Raw genomic sequence first — 20,659 nt, 5'->3', positions numbered from 1 at the left:
GAAATTTTCCTTTCGTCTGGATGAGACAGCAGCTGAGAAATTTCTAGAAATGTAGTTACAATTTTAAATCAATCATAATCTGGATCAAAACTTGGCGTAATTCCTAAACTGGTCACATACCATGCAACCATATATAGCACCAATTGAACCGCCCTGCAGTTAATTTTTATTGATCAATTAATCATCACCAACTTCCTCGTGAGCATCGAGGTGATGATGGGCTACCTATCTGAGCTGACTCAAACAGTATTCCCCCCACCCCTCCCCCCCCCCCCCGGTCATTTTTATTTCTATTTTTTTTATAATTTGGTTTGAAGGAAAATATACCAAGTTCCATCTGACGTGTGTGTGTATATATTATTAATATGAAATATCTAGACTAACTTGTATGTAACTGATTAATTTTATGAGTCTGAAGTTAATAACCATATAAATCTCAAGTGATCATCATATTAGCAATCATAAAGTTTGAATTTGAAATCACAGGAAAACAAATCTCTTGATTCCAAACTCTTCTCACTAGATCACCTGCTACGTAGTTTTATTTAACGAATATTTTAGTTTTTGCTCCACATAGATTGTCCTCAAGAGAAATAAAACTTCCACGTTCTCAAGAGAAATAAAAATTCCACTATACTTTTAATAAACATGCGCAATTATGTATGCAAAGAAGTTAAGGAATAGAAAAATATCACCGACAATGAAAGCGGGAGATTGTTCCATCACTTCCATCTTCTCCTTTAAACAATTTAAGTAGCGATAGTTGACAACCTTTTTCCATGTGATAACCCGAGCTTAATAAGAGTCGTAATTTTAAAAAATGGTCATGATTTGTATTCAGAAACGTATACTCCGCGTGGTGTATTTAAAATCAAGGATTCATGTGGTTGAGATAAATGTTTTTTAAAATATTTTTTATAAAAATGTATTAATTTTGTTTTAAACTCACTTTTACAATAACATAACAAAATAATTTGAAAATATATAAAAATTAATTTTAAATAATAAATTAAAATTTTTGAAATACAAGTTACATCGTAACCCCAGATAAATAGCCTCTTAAGTGTAATGGTAGGCCAATGAGATGGGAGGCATGAGAATATATCTATGATTTATTCATGACTATGGATAATTATGTTAATTTTTTGAGCTGCCCAATATCGCCATCACCAAGTGTATAAAATGATTTATATAACCATCTAGGTGGTGACCTAGTGGTAAGAGTTTGGGACTAAGGGGTTTGCTCCATCTTAGGTCTCAGGTTCAAATCATATGGCTGCTCATATGATGGCCACTGGAGGCTTACATGGTCGTTAACTTCAGGGCCCATGGGATTAGTCGAGGTGCGCGCAAGCTGGCCCGGACACCCACGATAATAATAATAAAAAATGATTTATATTGTTATTTTAATATTTTTTTTAAAAAACATACGGAACACACATTAAACATACAATGCGTCAAACTCAAGAATGCTAATTAGCTAGTGGAGGATGGCCAAAGGATTTGACGCTACTGTGGTTAGAGATGCTACTCAACATGACATCATCAACTACTTTCAAATCTGATCATACGGCAACACGATGAAGCAGACCTCTATTTCTAACACGATGTCAGTTCGTAAATATGACGTCATTGTGATTTCAAGATCCAACGACGAGGAGGAGGAGGAGGAGGAGGAATTAAAAAAAAGGTAGATATATTTGTAACTTCAAGCCTCCAGATTTCTAGAAGTTAGCAACATAACGAACCCTAGCTTGCTGCATTGTCAAAGGTGAAACCGTACGACAAAGTGTCAACGTGCATGTTATAAACCTACTTTGTGTGAATTACCAGCCCCTTGATCTAGTCTAAGCCCACGGAATCAATTGCGAGGCCATGTTACTTCCGGCGACTACTGGTCAATACCACTCAATAACATAACTTTCGCACCTTTTTTTTGAAAAACTCGCACGCGGCCCCTTTAATCCCGGCGGAGTCAGCATTGTTAATTATGGACGGAGTACCGTGGGTTTTATGATTGGCACCGCACGGTCTGATCTTTTTTATTTTATTTTTTCCCGGGAATGAAATGAGTCTTTTCAGTTAGGAAACTTGTAATGATGATTGACTAGCCTTTGATTCAGTGCAGTGACCATCGGTAGATATGAACGACGACCCTTTACTAGGCTGGCTTCAACGCTCGTTGCTAGCAAGGCCTGCTCAGTGCTCTCTGCCCTGTCAAGCTCCTTCGTGGAATTTTCTGGTTTTGGCATGTTTCCTACTTCGGTGTAATTGGGAGTTGGCCTAAAATTTAGTTCTGATACGGGCATCAACGCACAAGGAAAGTCTATCTGGTCATCGCAGGGGACGGATTCATCCATAAATGGTAATATATGGGTGAAAACCGTTCTATTTTGTCGGCCGGGAGCAATATAAAAATGCAAAAAGAACAAGTGAGAAATTCGGGCCCGTCTCCTCACCGCTTGAAGATTAGAGCTGAAGTGGGAATCGGTGAATCCCCAATAAATCTATAGTAATTCTAAAAAAAAAGGAAGCAAGAATAAGAGCCTATTTTCTTATTTACATGATTCACGTAAATAAATAAGCAACTCGTAGTTAATACGGAATCATGTTTTAATATTATACACAAATTATTATCAACTTGGACAATATTAAAAACAGGGGGAGATACTGAAAATTGAAGGCTTAACTTCTTAAATGATAAAAAATCAAACATACAACTTTTTTTCATCGGAGCTGATGGTTCAGGTTGTTAACTATAATGATTGTTCAACAATTAATCTAAATCAATTAATAAATTAGACTAATTTATATTTTTAATTAAATTACGTATAAGTTGGTTAAAACATCATTTGTTAATAAATAAATAAAAAATATTGCAAATTGCAGCTCAACACCGCCCCCCTTCGTTTTTGTGTGGTGTATCGTAAAAAACTCTACCCTGCTTATTATTTTATTAGCAAAAAATACAAAAAATAGACGTATGGTACGTACTATTTTACCCACAACATAAAAGTGCCAAATTTTGAAACAACCCCGGAACTTCCACCAAATTAAAACCTTGACCCCAATATTATTTTCTTAAAAGGAAAGTTTCCTTTGTTTAAAAATTTAAATTGAATTAGTATTAAATTTGAATAATTCAATCCCTATTGTTTTGCGTGTATAAATAACCCATCAAACCAGCTGCCTTTTGTAATTTGTACAGCTCAGCCTTAGACACCTCCTCGTCACCGACCGTTAAAAACAGCCTGCGAGCGAGCCAAAACCTTTCCGAGTCGACCCAGGCCCCGCCATTTTGACTCGCTTGCTCGGAAATCTGCTCGTGCTCTCGTGACTCGGATTCTGGATCTTGTGAGGCCAAAGGTAATCGTTTTACTTTTTTTGTCTCGTTTTGAGGCTTTATGGTGTCGTTTGGGTCTGGTGTGGTTCTCTTGATCTACGGTGAAATGAAGCAATGTGGATAATGTCTTGACTGTACTCTGACTTTCTTTTATTGTTTTTCTGTTAGTTTTTCCTGTATCTTTATTTCTTTCTTGGTGTACTTGCAATTCTGATTTTTGTGGTTTTGTTTGATTTTTTAAAGAATTTTTAAAGCCATTTTTATGATTGATTAATTTGTCAGTTCATTTTTTTTGTTAGATCTTGTGTATATTTATTGCTTCAGTTTATATTACATCAAGATTTGTTGTTTTTAGTGAAATCGAGTCCTTTTTTTGAACTATTTGACGTGCACGATAAGTTTCAATGCAAAATTCACTTCAACAAGAAAGAATCATGTTGAAAGATTGTCTTTATGACATCATGAAGATCCCTATTCAAATTTCTGTTGTTCTTCTTGGGCTAAATGATTAAATGATGTCCACCTTTTCACTCAATGATACATCCAAATCGGTGGAGATCAGGCTTGTTGATGAGTTGAATGGTGAAAGAAGTTTTTTTTTTTAAATTTTCCAGGGCTTTTCATTAGTAGAATGTTAAGAACTTTTTTCTTTTAGTTCAGTAGCAAGTCTATTTTGCAGTCGGTAGAGATTGACCCTACGTTTGCAAATTGTCCTTTATTGTGGAGGGAAAAAAATCCATTATTGTGTCCATTCATTTCTGATAAAGGACAAGAATGTTGCGCTTTTTCTTCATTGGGTGTTTGAGCAAATGAAAGAACGCATCTGGCTTCTCATTCTTATGTACTCATTTTAAATGCATCCTGTTTTTCCCCTTATGGTAACAAATCATAAACTACTGAATGTAGTGACTCATGCTTATCATCACATAAAAAAGCAGGTAAAATGGCAAAACAAAGACTTACTTGGGCAGCTCTGTTTGTTGGAGGGCATTTGAATTTAAGTTGTGCTCTCTTCCAATGTGATCTTTTGAATGTCTTTGGCTGGGAAGATGGTGCTAGCAGTTCTTTTGCACTTATCATCCATGACTTTGTATTGTGTCCGGTTGTTAAAAAAGTAAATTTGTGACTTATATTTAGTTGAATGCCTTGAGGCATCTTTTCCCTGGAGAGATGGATTAAGCAGCTTAAAATTTCCTCATTTACTTGTTCATGTAGAATTGGATTTATTTGTCTACTAGATTCTGGTTTAGGTTCCTTGTTCTTCTATACGGAGTAAATTGATCACAAAATAAAATCAATTTTTTCGTTCTCATTAAAATTTCCAACCTGTGGTATAGCTGGAAGCTGTTTGCTAATACCAGCTAATTCATCTGGACAGATTTGCATACTTTTTTGAGCGTTATGATTTTTCTTATGACACGTGTTTAAATTTTGACCTGCGTCCCGTGTGCTCCGCTTTTCTGACTGTTGTGATGGACTTGTGTTTCTTACTCTTCCTGCCTGGATGAATGTGCCAAGCTTAATTTAGTTCCTATTAGTTCAGGTTTGACAGTTTTGCCATAGGACAGTTAGAGAACAGGCATAGATTGTATTCTGTTACTCTTGGCGAGACTTCTGCTTAGTTTCTGAACATGTAATTTGCAGAAAAAGCAGGGGGCATATCAGAATGAAGGCACTGATCCTTGTTGGAGGGTTTGGAACAAGGTTGAGGCCGTTGACTCTCAGTGTTCCTAAACCACTTGTTGAATTTGCCAACAAACCTATGATCCTGCATCAGGTATAATTTTTTTAGCATTGCCTGTGTTGATACAAGAATAATTGAACTCATGTTGGATGCTATTGTTCTGGTTAACTGCTTCCTCTGTGCAATAACTTGTTATAATCCGTTGATTGCCATGATTTAGAAACGGCTTGTTTTAAAACCTAGTTGCTAAAAGAATTTAGACACTTACCCATGTATGATGTAAAAAATTCCATGCTCTGTCAAGCACATTTTCTAAATTTGGAAATTGGTTATGCATGTGTTATATCCAGTTATTGATCTTTTTTAATTGTTTGCAGATAGAGGCTCTCAAGGCTATTGGAGTGACTGAAGTTGTTTTGGCTATCAACTACCAGCCTGAGGTAAGAACAAGCAGCTTCTCTTCCAACCCCTTTTCACCACTATCAACTGTTATTAAAAATTAACAGATTGTTCCAACTGGGGTGGTTGTGCTCTTTCCTGCAGGTGATGCTCAACTTCTTGAAGGAATTTGAGACGAAGCTTGAGATTAAGATCACTTGCTCACAAGAGACTGAGCCGCTCGGCACTGCTGGTCCTTTGGCCTTAGCAAGGGACAAACTAATCGATGATTCTGGCGAGCCGTTTTTTGTTCTCAATAGTGATGTTATCAGCGAATACCCACTCAAACAAATGATAGATTTCCACAAAGCCCATGGTGGAGAGGCTTCCATAATGGTGACCAAGGTAACATCTACTAGTTATCAGTTTATTTTCGTTAGTTTTCCTTGGAGACGTGGAACTAAACTAATGTTGAAAATCGTTTCGCCTTAAACTGTAGGTGGATGAGCCATCAAAGTACGGTGTTGTGGTTATGGAAGAATCCACAGGAAAAGTTGAAAGATTTGTGGAAAAACCAAAAATATTTGTTGGTAACAAAATCAATGCTGGGATTTATCTGCTGAACCCATCTGTTATTGATAGAATTGAACTGAGGCCCACCTCAATTGAGAAAGAGGTCTTCCCAAAAATTGCAGCAGATAACAAGCTCTACGCAATGGTGCTTCCAGGGTTTTGGATGGACATTGGACAGCCAAGAGACTATATTGTAGGCCTAAGACTCTATCTAGATTCCCTTAAAAAAAATTCCTCATCTAAGTTGGCCACTGGTCCCCATATTGTGGGAAATGTCTTGGTGGATGAGACCGCCAAGATTGGAGAGGGTTGTTTGATTGGACCTGATGTTGCAATAGGACCAGGATGCATTGTCGAGTCAGGAGTTAGACTCTCTCGTTGCTCTGTGATGCGTGGAGTTTACATCAAGAAGCACGCTTGCATATCTAGCAGTATCATCGGGTGGCACTCCACCGTCGGGAGATGGGCCCGTGTAGAGAACATGACAATCCTTGGAGAAGATGTCCAAGTGTGTGACGAAATTTACAGCAATGGAGGTGTGGTTTTACCCCACAAAGAGATCAAATCGAGCATCTTGAAGCCAGAGATTGTAATGTGAGGGACTGGGTTTGGGATTTGCAGACTACGTTTAAAGCCCTTGGGAGGGCTACAAGTTATTGCGTTCGGAAATGTTTTCCGAGTTCGAGTTCGAATTAGATTGCTGAAAGAGGAGGTCTGTCATAGATGTGAAAATGGTGTGAAAGTGCAACTTTGTGGTGTAGATAAAATAAGTTTTCATGTAACCAAAACGTTGTAAAATTGAAATCTTAAGTTTCACAGAATCCAGTGTAATTTATCAACAATGGAACTCTTTGTTTTGTCAATCAGTGTCGTTGGACAGCTTAAGATTTTTTTCAATTATATGTACATTTTCAGATTTCTCTTTCTATGAAGAGATTGAGAGAGGCACCGTCGAGGTCCCGAACTGGTAGCAATGTTGGTCTTTCTGGAGCAAAACTCTGAAGAGGGTGCGGTGGGCTGAAAAATAACGGCTGTCACGGGTCCTTGCCTTTTGACGAAGTGGAAGGGAGTTTGTGTGTTGCTAATTGCTTTATACGAGGGTATCACATCGGCCATCAATTAATTATTATTACGTGGGATCCCAACTATAATCATGCCGCATTTGGTGTAAATGTGTATTGCAACTTTATGTGAATAGCAAACGAGAAAAGAAATTGCATTTTCTATGCAATCACTTGACAAAATTGTCCCAATTTAACGACTCGAGTCTAATCCGAAAGCATAATTTGGAGGGAGCATGCTCTACCTATTCTTTTATCAATGAGAGAGAGAGAGGAGAGAGAGAGAGAGAGGGCTACCATGTGAAGCAAGCAGTAACCATGTCTTTCAAACATGAATTATCAAAGGAAGAAATCAAGAAATACAGATGGGAGTTGAGATATTGCAATCTCAACAAATTTTTAGACCTGCTTAGAAAATCAAACATGTGCAGCTCCTGACATCACTCTGCCCCATGTACTAAAATCCAAACTAGATTAATGCACAACTGTGCAAGGTAGCTACGCAATTATGGATGACTAATAAAATCTTGGGTTAATAAATTGTAAATGAATTACTTTTGCTTTGAATTTTGAGATTTTATTCAAACAACTCCACAATTTTCCTCTTAGACCCTCCTCTTTCCAATATTTAAGCAGCTGGAAAGAAGAGGAATTCTCTCATTCAATTTTGCTCTCAGTTAAGACGTAACCAACACAGGCCAAGACTTTAAAATATGCGAAAAACTGAAATGTTGCTTTCAGAGGTATGAATGGAATCCTGAGCGACTGCTCCAAAGACTCCCTAAAAGCCATATAATCACATAATATTTTGTAGCCACTTGTATAGAGGAGTCGCGCTCGTATAATTGCTATAAAACTGCTCAGTTGGACGAATATGCCAATTGAAAGAACACTGTTAACCACACAAATTGGTAATGAGTTGCTGAGGTTATAATCCAGCCAGTTCTTTAGACAGACAATTATTTATCCCGAAGCCTCATCAAGCATTAACAACTGCAAAAGCTTCGACTAAAAAAACTGAAACAGGTATTATATATTTCTTGGAAAGTTGTTCCATGAGTGTGGTAGGCCTAATAAGATGTCAAGTGTTTTACTTAACAAAGGAATGACCCCCCCCAGACCCTCTTTACTCCTAGGATACCGCCTTCTAATTATGCATCTATCTACTTTTAACTAACTATTACAGCACAGTTTACTCGATTCTGTAGAATGAAGTAATCAGACCTTGATCTCCGAAGAAACAAAACAGGGAGAATCGTAACTTGAATAAAAATCTAGCCACTGATGGGTATATATAACGCGCATGTCTGCGAGACAGCACGGCAAGGAAGAAGGTGAAGTGAACGAGAAAAAGGCATGGTGACTTCAGGGAAGGATGAAGAGAAAGAAATTGCTTCTATTCAGATATTAATTGAAACAACTAAGGGATTTTGCAGATATTTTGAGAATTCTTCCCACCATGATATCTTCAAAAAATTGACCAATGCTGAATGCTGTTCATATACATTGTTGTTTTGGCTAAGAAAAGAACAAACAATTCAAGTGCAAATGGTCCTGAGAAACCACACGAATAGTGTATGAAAATCTGGCAGTGCTGTGTCAAGTGTCGTAATTAGTCTCTCCAACCATGCCATAAACACCTGCTTCTGTGAAAATTATAATTTAACACAAGTGGAGGAGAGAAGATTGTTGCCAGTCTAAAAAAGATGGATCACTTAAATAATACAACAGAACATCCATCAAACAGTGAGATGAAGCATGATATATAAGCAGCAGAGACCACTTTGTATGAAATTTCGAATTCATGCGCAGGCCAATATGCACATATTCAAAATGCAGTCATGCACACATGGGAATTTTTCATTCTTTTTTTCTGTCAAGTCTTCAAAAAGAATGTAGAAGTCATATTATTACCGAGCTCGTGAAAATAAAACATTGGCGTTCCCTGGAAACATACAAAGCAACGAGGTTGGGGAACTTGAAAAACATACAAACTATGGCAAGGTTAGTTAAAAAGAAGAGAGTAAAATAACCAGCTAAACTAGCGCAAACCGCAGGCATGATCACAACAGAGATGTCCCTGATAGCTATACGTAAAGTCTTGAGCAAACTATTGTTTCTTTCAAGGAAAATGAATTTTTTTCCCACTGCCTCCTAACTCTAGAATGCAGGATGACATGGGCAGACAATAACATCACTCATTTGCTTTCCTGTCCATTAAACCACCAACACCACCACTTTTACTGCTCCTCTGATTGAAACCAAATCCAGTTGACTTGATTGGAATGCTGCCAATTCTAGGTGCAGTTATCATCTCCATTATAAGAGGAAAGGAATTTCTTATGTTATCGTAGTGAAGAGTACATGACACAAACTAACACGAGATGATGTGCTCATAAGAGGTTCAATTTGGAAGTGCAGCCAACAGCTACTGCAAAATGCCAAATTATGCAAATTGTGGTTGGTTCCGTTTGCTAGATGAAGAGATCTTTATCCTCCATCACTTGCCCATCCATAGTACCTTTATCCTTGTTTTGTGATGCCTTAGTACATTGCTACGAATATCTCCTACTGACATGCAAGATAATCAAATGGTATGGCCTGGCTTAAAAATGGGTTGCCGCATGTTATTATGCTTGGAAAAATCCACCACTTCATTTTGAGTACATTTGGGTTGATCAGATCCAATATGCTAGCAGCAGACTTCTAAGATTCCAAGCGATACCTTTTTTAGGCTGGCACATTCACTCTAAAACTATGGAGAGAACTGTAGTGTTTGAAACAAAATAGTCTTATAACAGAGGCGATACAAATGAAAAATGAAAACATGGAAGTAGTGCACGGGGTTCCCTCGGGGCCTGTTTCAAAGGCTGTTTAGAAGTTCATATCTGCCAGCAGAGAAAGATGAAAAGTACTTTGTGCTTCATCTTTCCATAGTTTATGAGTGTAGTTGAAGACTACAGCAAGAACTGAGCAACGTATGGATCAGTCATCGTTCATACGTCGGAATGTCGAGAATGATAAGAACACAAAACAACCTCCTCTTCAATTGTTGTGCAAGATTAACTCGGGTAGATGATCCTCGATGCAAAAGGTTCGATTCCGTTATCATATACCACAATTGTGAGCAATACTCACAATCGAAACATCATGTGTCCAATCGCTAGACTCGAACAATAGAAACAAATTACATGCAACCAAATCCTTGGTTTTTTCCTCGCTTGTAAGAATTTCCACACCAACATCATGTGCTCTCACTCTTTTTACTCTAAGTTTCTCCGCTGATTGAAGCAAAGACACTACAACTCTGTTTCCCAACCATGAGACAGTTAGAATTAGAAGCTAGCCCCAGAACTTTATTCCAACCACCAGAAAAGAGAGAACCCATGTGAAGTGAACTCACAATGCATATGTCTCAGCAGAAGCTTAGTGAAAACTGAAACTAAGAACACCATTAACAATAATACTGCAAATTATCCACGTAAATATCATTGGGGGAGGGGGAGTGTTTCTCCTACTTTTGGGGTCAGGTTCTTGCTTTGATCAAATTTCTCCACTGGTTGAAGCAAAATGCACCTGTACTGAAATTTTACCCCGATTACTAAAACAAGGGGAACCCAGCTCATATAAACTGACAATGTATATTACTCCGCAGATGTTTTGGATAACATAGAGCTAACCATTCTATAAAAACCATTAGCTACCTAACACAAGAAGAAAGAACTGATTTTGACAAATGAAATATGGGCCACTTCCAGTAAACCAATGCATTAATATATCTCTTAGTAGTTTTAATTAAATATAATTTTTTAAATCTATGTTTTTAAAACTACAAATAAAAATGATATTTTTAACCTGTTTTTTAAAAAATAGTGACCGCTGCAATGCAAGACTGCTCCCTCCCCCATTACAGTGCTATGCTATCTCTACCTTTAGAGACTTTTGCAGGTTGCTAATCGAGTTTGTCCCACATCATGACCTTGGATTCAACTGTTAAAACCTCTAAATCTTAGATGCACATGTATGCATGTCAAGATGGAGTGTTAGATTTTGACTGAATAAAATGGAAAAGCTAGCAAATAACAAACTTATTCTTAAACTCCTTCATACTTTATTGATCATTAGAGGTTTTATTTAAGCACCCTTAGCAAATAACAAGCAGTTAAATCTGCTATTTGTTACATACAGAATTAAAAAAGAACATAAGAAAAACAAGAAGATTTATGATAATCATAACAGACTTTAATAATTTCAAATCAACATATGTTTTATTAAATCTAAAACTCTTATCAGTTCTACATCATTAGCAGCTTCCAAGCATCAATTCAACACGGACTAAGAATTATTACTACTCCATTAAAATAATTTTTTAGTGAAGCTCCTTAGTTTGTATTTTCAAACTTTTTTTTCCTTTCCCTTTTTTTTTTTAAATTTTACTTTCTTTTCTTTTGATTTTAATATTCAATATTTTATTGATTTTAAATTTATCATTGTAGTATATTTTAGTTTGCTTTATATGAGATTATCTTATATAAATATCCTAGTATTGAACGATACTCAATTTCTACAAGTGCGTATTTTTATTATTATATCATTAAATAAAAATATAGAGTTTAACAAAACAAAGTTTTTAAACCCAGTGAAGTCCATAATCCGAGTTGTGTGTTTTGTGAGTTAAGACGTGAAGCCCGAGTTGATCCAACACGTTATTGGTTTATTTTTTTAAACCAAACCATGTTTTTTTTTTAATCATTGTTTAAATTGTTTTTTGACCTATCAAATCGACTAAATCACATTAAATTAATTTTTGTATGATTTAATTTGAAATCCAGGCTAAATAAAAAGTCACAAGATTTTTAAAACTTAATCATCAGATCTGTCAAAAAATTCTTTGTAATTTTAACAGTTTTTTAGGTTCAATTTATTTTAATATAACCTATAATGAAACGTGAGCTAAAAAACTATTTAGTAACTAAAAGGTAATATATTGTTGAGTTAGTTTTACACGTTAAAATTATCTCGTTTTCAGCATGTGAATTTAGTGTTAATAAAAATCAGATTGACTTATTGACTACGTTAAACTTCAAAAAAATAATGAAATTTGTTTTTAATGAAGATGTCTTGGAAGTACTCTAACAACAATGTTAGAAGAATAATAATAACGGCGGAATACACGTGGGCTTCTTGTTCCAATAATTAAAAAAAAAGGATAAATTTGTTTGCTCAAGATTATTTGAGTAGTTGATTTAAATAAATATAAATATAAAAATAGTTATTAATTAAGAGTGATTATTAATCCAAGTCAATATAAAAATAAAAAAGTTAATATTATATTTTAAAAATCAATTTAAAAGTTGAACCGAGACCGAATAATCAAATTGGCAGTAATTCCTTAAACTGACCTTTCCAGGAGAGAGAAGGCGAGGGCAAAGATGCTTTCAATTCGGCAACGGTAACATGCCGCCACCACACCAGTTACTTGAAATCGACCAAGGTATCCTCGAAGGAGCTCTCACCTCTCCATAGAGGCGTTCGGTAATTATTATTAAGCGGGAAACTTCTGGATTCCAAATTTGCTTAGAGTGTGACTAACACTGTTTCATCTAATTTTGTTTTTTTATTTTTAAAAAAATTAGATTATTTTGATGTTCTATTTCAAAAACAATTTTTTTAAAAAATAAAAAATATTATTTAATATATTTTCAAACAAAAAAAAACTTGAAAAAATCAATCAATACCATTCTCAAACACCATCTTAAATCTACAAAATTGTAAAACGGCATCATCAATCTTGAGACCAACTGGAATTGCTAATGGTTAACATGCCATGAAAAAAATTGAAGTTTATCTGACAACTGCCTAAAAGACACGTCTGCATAATAATAATAATAACAGCAATTAAAATAGAAAAAATGAGAGACTCAAATGCACAAGGCATGCTGTCCACTATCGCCATCAACTTCTAACTTGCAGGCTGATTACATTGTTATATCCTTATGGGTGTAAATCACCCCTTGATCAGCATTCACCACTTGTCCACAACCCCTGAGAATCCTGCATGAGCACAGTATGAAGGTCAATATTTCTAGCATAAAATTTTGATAAAATAGTTACGAGCAACAAGCTCCTTCCAATCCTGGTTTTGTCAATTTTTCTAGTAAATACTAAATTCCTCTGGCTCAAACATTATCGGAGAGCAAGCCAGGCAGGCAGGCATGGCTACCGAATACTGGCAACCATTCTAAACAGCGTAAAACAACCCCGTGATGCTTATATAAATGGCTACTAATATATCAAGAGACAAGTTCGGGTATATTTTTTTTTATAAAAACCATTTCAAGTCAAACTACACACAAGAGCAGATTCTTACCATCTAGTAGTTAACAATCCCTCAACCCCTACAGGGCCTCGAGCATGAATCCTGCTTGTGCTTATTCCGACCTATTCAGCCAATAAGAATCAACTACGAGAAGTATGAAACCTCAAATGATGCTCAAAATAATTGTGAGATGACATTTTACCTCTGCACCTAATCCAAATCGAGCCCCATCGCAGAATCTTGTGCTTGCATTATGAAAAACAGCAGCACTGCAAATGACAATAACAAGAAACATCTGTCTGTTGTCATTAATGTGCTTTGCATATATGTAAGGAAAGATTGAGTCATCTTTAAAAAACTATGATGATAGTCTCATGTTGAATGTTGGAGTTCAGATGATCACAAAAACCCCAAGCAAGGTTAAGGAACGGGAGAAAAAAATACATTCTGTTAATAATTCTTGCCTGTCAACTTGACGTAGAAAGACTTCAGCAACATCATGGTCTTCTGCTACTATACAATCAGTATGTGCACTGTCAACAAGAAGAAAAAAAAACCATAAATCCACAAACTATACGTGTCTGTGTGTGCATGTTTATGTAGGGTCCAACATCATTATAGTAGAAAAAAAAAGACATCGACATGCCTTCCATGTTGATGGATATGATCAATGGCGGCATGCTCATCATCAACAATTTCAACAGTGCAGGCCATAGAATTGTACTCGTGATGGAAAGTATGGGCCTCTGGAATGTTCAATTCCTTGCATGCCCTTTGTCCACCAAATAAAGTAACGCCTGGAAAAGAAGCACCAATTATCAGATCCTTGATTAGTATGTCATGCCGAATAGTCTCAGGGGAGTGGAAGTCTTAAGTTGCATACAAGTTTTTGAAACCAAACACATTGTTGAAGATCAATATTTAAGTAAAATAGATGGAATACAAAGAGTGAACAATACTGATTGGAATATAGCTTAAAATCAGCTGTAATGCCCTCATTTTTGGGAAAATATTTAAAGCCTTGGTTGTGACATCATATCAAGAAAACTTAATGAAAATTAAACTTTAAATCCATACAAATAAGATCTAAGAACTGTTATATGGAACCAGGTAGATTTCCAAATTATCCAACTCCTATCAATTTAACTACCTTCCATGAATTTTTGCAATAAATCATTAATTTGCTATTGTAAAACAATATGCTATCGAATAGCTCATTATAAAATTATAACATAACCATGATAAGTGGCTGCTATCATGGAATTCCTACCTTCAGTGCGAAGATCAGCAATAAGCTCATTGAGCCCACCACTATGCACCAAATCCTGATGCACAAGAAGTGTTTCCTGGATATAGAAAAAGAAAAACGACCAAAAAACTTGCCAAGTCATGAACAAGCAAAGTAGATGTGCAAAAGTTTATCCAGACTCAATAAAATAATCATGGAAAATGTCAGAAATAAAGTTGAAATGGACACTAATAATGAATAGAAAATATAGATGAATACACATACCATTGCGTTGCAAGCTGCTGGATAATCTACTTTGGCATCCAAGACAACACGCTTTGCCATTTCAATGTTAGCAGACTTATCGACATAGACATGACAAATGCCATCTGAGTAAAAAAGGGAACCGCTTTACTAAGAAATCTAGAAATATTATGAGAACAGAGCAGGCACTGAACTGTATAATCCAATTATCTGTCTCACCAGCATGACCAAGAACGGGAATTTTAGTGGATGACTTGATTTTAGAAACAAGTTTACTGCTGCCTCTTGGGATCACAAGATCGATAACATCATCAAGCTGAAGCAAAAAAATAATAAGTTCTAACTTCTGTTTTTAAGACCATCATTCTTAAACACCGTTTTGCTGGTCAGGCATCTTTTAAGATCTACACACCTTAAGCAGATCAGGAATTTCATCTCGTGAAGTCACTAGCCCAATAAGTTTTCCACCAACAGTGTCTGGGATGGCTGTAGTGATTACCTACATAATTAGCAAGGGAAGAGAAAAATACAGACATAATTTTATTGACAATCTTACATCTGAAATACTATCACAATCAAGTAATATTCATAAATATCTGTATTTAAAGAACCAAACCTTGTGCAAAATTGCATTTGACCTCTTGGCCTCCTTTCCTCCTTTCAAGAGGAGTCCATTCCCACTTCGGATTGCCAAAGAAGCTATCTACTCCGCCATGTAAAAAAAGGATGACAACAAACACTTAAACAGGATATGGGATTTACATAGTAGACCAAAAAAATAAAGAGTCTGTTTCTAATTTGAAAGAACAAGGACCTTATAATTGTTAAAATCCAAGAAACACATTGAAAATTGAAACAAATTTTCACAATTAGTCCATGTCACTCAAATAATACCAAGGCAGATTCTCAGGTCCATGACCTACTGCCTTATGGGCTCAGGAAAAAAAGAGAGAGAGAGAAGAGAAAAGAGAAAAGACTTTGAAAGACAGCCAGTAACTTAATATTTCATATCCCGGTAAACCCATTCATTCATTAAAAAAAACAAAAGCAGATATTTAAAGTAAGAGGCAACCATAACCTAGTGCTAGACTATGTTTTTATCCTGCCTTGACAACAATACTGAAATATCAGTCTTAAATTACCTGCACTAGAGCATCTGGTCGAGACTCGAAAATAATCAGGAGAACACCTAAAGGAGATGAGGTTTTCTCCAGGACGAGTCCATCTGCCAGCTGAAGACATGAAAGTCATTAGAAACATCACAAATCATGCATTCCAGAGCCATAAGTCCAGCAATAAGTATATTTCTAGTAAAATACTAGAAATCCTTTAATTCATGATTCTGAATTGCACATCTCATTAATTCTTATTAAATGGTTGAGGTGGTCTCATTTTTAGCTGCATGCATTACATCTTAAGATGTATAGCAAAAACATCAAATTATTTCATCTATACCACCGGTGTACCAGATGAATGGAAATCCTTAAAATCAGGTAGCAGAAAGGAACAAACACATGTAAAACACACTTTCCTTACCTCAATTCTCTTCAAAATACAACCAATTGGGTCGTCCATGTTAGCAAGCACACGAATAGTGTTCGCAAGACTCTTAATCTGTCAAGGTCAGTGTATTTTTATTTAGACACAAGAAATATAAGAGGAGACCATTCAATAAAACAAGGACATAAAAAAAATCAAATCATTATGCTAGATGGCAAATTAAACTGGAAAGAAACCAGAAGGTGGAAAATGGCAACAAGAAAAATTAAATGTATAAAAAATAGAGCTGTCTTGCCTTCCCAGCCTTTAAAGCCAGCCGAGATATCAAGGATTTCTCCAATCCAGCCTCTTGTGCAGCAACAACATCAGCTTCATTTTCAATGTTGATCAGTTTTTCATTGGCTTCTAGCGCATCAGCTACGTCCAGCAAAATCTTTTTCCTATCTTGTGAAGACAAGGCCTGCAGAACAAGTTTCTACCAAGTTATTGTGATGTTAAAACAAAAGGAAGGACAAAAAGAAGGCACACCTGTGTGCTACTTCCATTTGTGAATAAAAAACGTGTATAATAGCACACACATTTTAAACTGTTATCAATGTCATCATACCAAGTTATTGTGCTGTTGAGACAAAAAGAAGGCACACCCGTGTGCTATTTCCATTTGTGAGTAAAAAACGTGCATAAACATTTTAAACTGTTATCAATGTCATCATACCTGGAGCCTCCTGGAACTTTCCCTTGCTGCAACTGCCATCTCACGTCCACCAACTTCTTTATCTAGGGCCCACAAATGTGCATCTTGATGAAAGAGGGTGCCAACACGCTCTCCTTGAAGGACTTTAATTATGTTTTCAGGTGCATACCCACTTCAAAAGAGAACAAGAAATAATTTCACACTAGGGGAAAAGAAAACTAATTCAAACCAGTACCACATTGTAGGAAGCTCATACTTTGGATTCAGAAAGATAACTCTACCAACTCCCCAAGTAAAACATTCATTATCATTCAATTTTTCAAGGAAGCTAAGAAACGAGGGTTGATTTTCTCTTGCCCCATCCATTCTCCTAGGGGCACCCACCCAATGTGATGGGGAGCAAAAATAAGCAGCAGTTTTGCAACAGCATAAACTTCTTAAGATAATGTCGGGCATGAAACTCCTGTACAAATGTAATCTTTATTTTATGCTAAGACTTTGTTTTATGCTTACAGGAGGACATATTTTTAATTGCGACAAGGTGGCCATGTACTTTTAATTAGTTATTTTGTCTAAGAGAACCAATTTTTTAATGTATATTATGGTTATGATCCATGAGAAAGTAGCATTGGATTAAAAGTTTACCTGGTTATAACAACAGGGATGCCAGCATAAGCTGCATTGACAGCAGCTTTTACTTTGGCTGTCATGCCCCCTCGACCCACCCTAGACTTGTCTCCAAAAGTAATTTCACTCTGATGTATTTCCTTAATGTATGTGTGAATCAGCTTTGAACGCGGGTCACTTGGAGGGCCACTGTAAAGACCTTCTACGTCACTCAGCAGAACAAGAAGATCAGCTTTTAACTCCAGAGCCAGCAAAGCTGCTAAACTGTCATTATCCCAAAATATTCCAGAAGAATCCTGCAGTGGCAGCCCATGATCAGAGCTGTAAAATGAATGGATACAAACTCCATCTCACATACCTCATATGGAGCTTTCCTAGTACTGACTGCATCATTCTCATTAAATATAGGGATAACCCTCAGAGCTAACAGTGATTGCACTGTCTCATCCAGTTGCTTTCTAAAATCTTTATTCTTGAAATCCCTATCTGTCACAAGAAGCTGTGCTGATGTTACATCCAGCTGCACCAAAAAAAGAGAGAGAGAGTACAACATTACATTTCGAAATAAACCAAGAAGTGAAATGGGGGAAAACAAATGCGCATTAGAAATGGTTATGAGTTGTGAATAAGTATCCTTGAAAAAGATAGAGACATCTATAGATGCTCAGGAAGACAAGAAACTGGTCAAGATTTTAATTCAGGTGCGAAAACGATAAACACAGCTATTATCTAAAGTACCTGACTAAACATTGTATCATATAGAGCCATGAGACTGTTTTGTCCAACAGCTGCACAGGCCTTCCCATCAAGATCGACTTGTGGTTTTTGGAGATCAGAGAAACTGCAGCACACATGAAATCATTAAAATATATACAAATGCCAGTTCAACTAGCTTTAAAAAAGATAATAAAATAAATAAAATTAAAGGAGAAGAACAAAGCAAGAGAAAACTTTCAGTGTAAAATCAGCTTTTGCATAACAGTTGGGTAAATGACATGGCTTCTCTTTTCCCCCTAAAAATTGGCAGCAATTACATCACTGAGTCCAAAACAACAACATCACGCAATTATGAACTAATTACATGCATAAACAGTTTCTCGCATCATCACCGGGAGTGATTCCAGCCATGTATAAAACCAACTATCTCCCGCATCCAAATAAAAAAAAAGTCGACAGAGTACTTAACCTGCTGTTGACGAATCTTCGATATTTAAGCCTTTGGCGACCAAGTCCAACAGCACCCGATGTCACCACGATAACTTCGTATCCGAGAGAATTCAAATCTTTAATCTGCATGCAAAACTCATTGTTATAATCCTTCATAAATTAAGCACATAAAAATATTATGATGAAATCATCACCTGCTCGCAAAGTGCCCCTAATCTTCCAAGGGCTAATCTTCCATCCGCTCGAGTTACAACAGCGGTCCCAACCTTCAGCAACCAAATCTCAAAATAAGCAAACAACGCAAACCTTTTGATAAAAAAATGGAAACAACAATCACTAATCATATCAAACGTCGAAGTCCGTTTAATACTATTCGGTTAAGATTTTCATTTTTTAATCAAACATAATATAGTATCATTAAAAAAAAAAAGAACAGATTAATTGAACATGAAATTGTCAGTCTTTCCAGCTAAAAGAAAATGATGCATGGCATCTAGTCAAATATATAAAAACAAAGTGAACATCATATCTTAATCCAAAAACAAATCTACATGATAACGATACAACTTTAGTTTTGTTCACACATTTACAAAGTTAATACAGAGACTAAGAAAGCAATAAGACAGGGGAAGAAAAAAAAACCTTGATAATGAGACGCTTAACGTCATTGAAAAAGGCACGAGAACGATCCAGGTCGCTCATTTTGTGTTGAGAACTCAAACTCGGGCCGAGTCAGCTCAAAAGCAGATATTTATGAGGCGACTCGAGACAGAGAGAGAGAGAGAGATTGAATTATTGAAAGATGCTTCACCGGTGGCGGTTTATGTAGGGTCGAGGGAGGGAGTGAGATGGTTAGAAGGTCACATAAAAAGACAAAAACGTAAGATTCGTGTTACAGTTGTTTGTTTCGGCTCTCATACAGAGGAGGACAGAAAGGGACGGCCCACCCCCCCTGTTTTTATCCTTTTTAACTGAAAAGGGGGTTTAAATCGTGGGCGGCTTGGCTTCTTTTTCTTAACTGTGAAACGGAGATCCGTTCCGGGAGGGCGGGATCCTTTTTTATTTTTGTTGTTAGGCTAAATCTCTCTATTTTTGGTTTCTTCTCTCTTGATGTATTGAATTAGCCCTGCTCTTTTGGAACTGTTCTTTTTCTTGTGCCTGCAAATAATTCTATATATTAAAGTCACGCTGTTGAAATTTATTCTCGTGAATCTTTTAATCTCTACATCAACTAACTACTTTTTCAAAAAAAAAAAAAAAAAAAAACTGGCTCAGTCTGCTTAATTAGTATATTATTAGTTAAAGATTACATTCTACTATCAGTTATTTAAAAAATGCGATCCCTGTAGGCAGAAAGATTGATTCAGTTCATACAAGTGTACAATGGATAAAGATTTCGAAGACCAAAACAGCATAGGATAATTAATGACACATGGATTAAGGTTCAATGGCGGGTGAATTTCCCTTTCAATGCTGGCTCTTGCTCTGTCAAGACTCGAGAGAGCACGGCATTTGACACGAGGTATTACAACTTCAATCACAATTAAGCTTCCACCACCTACAGGAGGAGGAATAAAATTAAGAATTCTAGGAACTGCGGTGTTTCCTGCAGAATTTCCACTGCTACAAAACTAATCTTTTCCGTGCATCCTTTTTTTTGTTTTTTTTAGTTTATCGTGAGTGTCCGGACCAGCTTGCGTGCACCTCGACTAATCCTACAGGTCCTGAAGTTAACGACCATGTAAGTCTCTAGTAGCCATCATATGAGCAAACACAGGGTTCGAATCTGAGACCACAGAGAGAACAAGTCACTTAGTCCCA

At 36.4% G+C, this 20,659-nt stretch overlaps 2 protein-coding genes across 4 annotated transcripts; one reads left to right on the top strand and one right to left on the bottom strand.

The window, feature by feature from the left end:
- The first annotated feature begins 3,185 nt into the window (after positions 1 to 3,185).
- Positions 3,186 to 6,841, top strand: LOC133705669 (mannose-1-phosphate guanylyltransferase 1-like). 2 transcript variants are annotated; one of them, XM_062130997.1, is made up of 5 exons: positions 3,186 to 3,366; positions 4,988 to 5,120; positions 5,405 to 5,467; positions 5,571 to 5,810; positions 5,905 to 6,841. In XM_062130997.1, the coding sequence occupies exons 2-5, from the start codon at positions 5,010 to 5,012 to the stop codon at positions 6,574 to 6,576; spliced, it is 1,086 nt and encodes a 361-aa protein (XP_061986981.1). In that variant the 5' UTR covers positions 3,186 to 3,366; positions 4,988 to 5,009; the 3' UTR covers positions 6,577 to 6,841. The 2 variants fall into 2 exon arrangements, with proteins under 2 accessions (XP_061986981.1, XP_061986980.1); XM_062130996.1 differs by lacking the exon at positions 3,186 to 3,366 and adding an exon at positions 3,447 to 3,468.
- Positions 6,842 to 12,757: 5,916 nt separating this feature from the next.
- Positions 12,758 to 19,951, bottom strand: LOC133704774 (delta-1-pyrroline-5-carboxylate synthase-like). Of its 2 annotated transcripts, XM_062129745.1 has the most exons (20): positions 19,481 to 19,951; positions 19,033 to 19,104; positions 18,858 to 18,961; positions 18,410 to 18,512; positions 18,030 to 18,191; positions 17,690 to 17,967; positions 17,066 to 17,216; positions 16,646 to 16,810; positions 16,387 to 16,464; positions 15,993 to 16,082; positions 15,467 to 15,553; positions 15,263 to 15,349; positions 15,070 to 15,166; positions 14,872 to 14,975; positions 14,629 to 14,704; positions 14,005 to 14,155; positions 13,823 to 13,891; positions 13,561 to 13,627; positions 13,410 to 13,480; positions 12,758 to 13,093 (listed from the first exon to the last, which is right to left on the bottom strand). In XM_062129745.1, the coding sequence occupies exons 1-20, from the start codon at positions 19,538 to 19,540 to the stop codon at positions 13,018 to 13,020; spliced, it is 2,148 nt and encodes a 715-aa protein (XP_061985729.1). In that variant the 5' UTR covers positions 19,541 to 19,951; the 3' UTR covers positions 12,758 to 13,017. The 2 variants fall into 2 exon arrangements, with proteins under 2 accessions (XP_061985729.1, XP_061985728.1); XM_062129744.1 differs by lacking the exon at positions 19,481 to 19,951 and having other exon boundaries at positions 19,033 to 19,473.
- Positions 19,952 to 20,659: the final 708 nt, after the last annotated feature.

The sequence above is a fragment of the Populus nigra genome, chromosome 10, assembly GCF_951802175.1.
Source record: "Populus nigra chromosome 10, ddPopNigr1.1, whole genome shotgun sequence".
NCBI classification, from domain to species: Eukaryota; Viridiplantae; Streptophyta; class Magnoliopsida; order Malpighiales; family Salicaceae; genus Populus; species Populus nigra.
This window is presented reverse-complemented; position numbering and strand designations above follow the sequence as displayed.

Bases quoted from the DNA above. Each gene is read 5' to 3' on its own strand.
- LOC133705669 (XM_062130996.1), top strand. The intron at 5,121-5,404 runs GTATAATTTTTT...AATTGTTTGCAG, and splicing joins AACCTATGATCCTGCATCAG to ATAGAGGCTCTCAAGGCTAT. The intron at 5,468-5,570 runs GTAAGAACAAGC...TCTTTCCTGCAG, and splicing joins CTATCAACTACCAGCCTGAG to GTGATGCTCAACTTCTTGAA.
- LOC133704774 (XM_062129744.1), bottom strand. From the start codon at position 19,182: ATGATTAGTGATTGTTGTTTCCATTTTTTTATCAAAAGGTTTGCGTTG. The intron at 17,968-18,029 runs GTATGTGAGATG...CTGCCACTGCAG, and splicing joins CTAGGAAAGCTCCATATGAG to GATTCTTCTGGAATATTTTG. The intron at 14,976-15,069 runs GTGAGACAGATA...TTTTTTACTCAG, and splicing joins TCCCGTTCTTGGTCATGCTG to ATGGCATTTGTCATGTCTAT.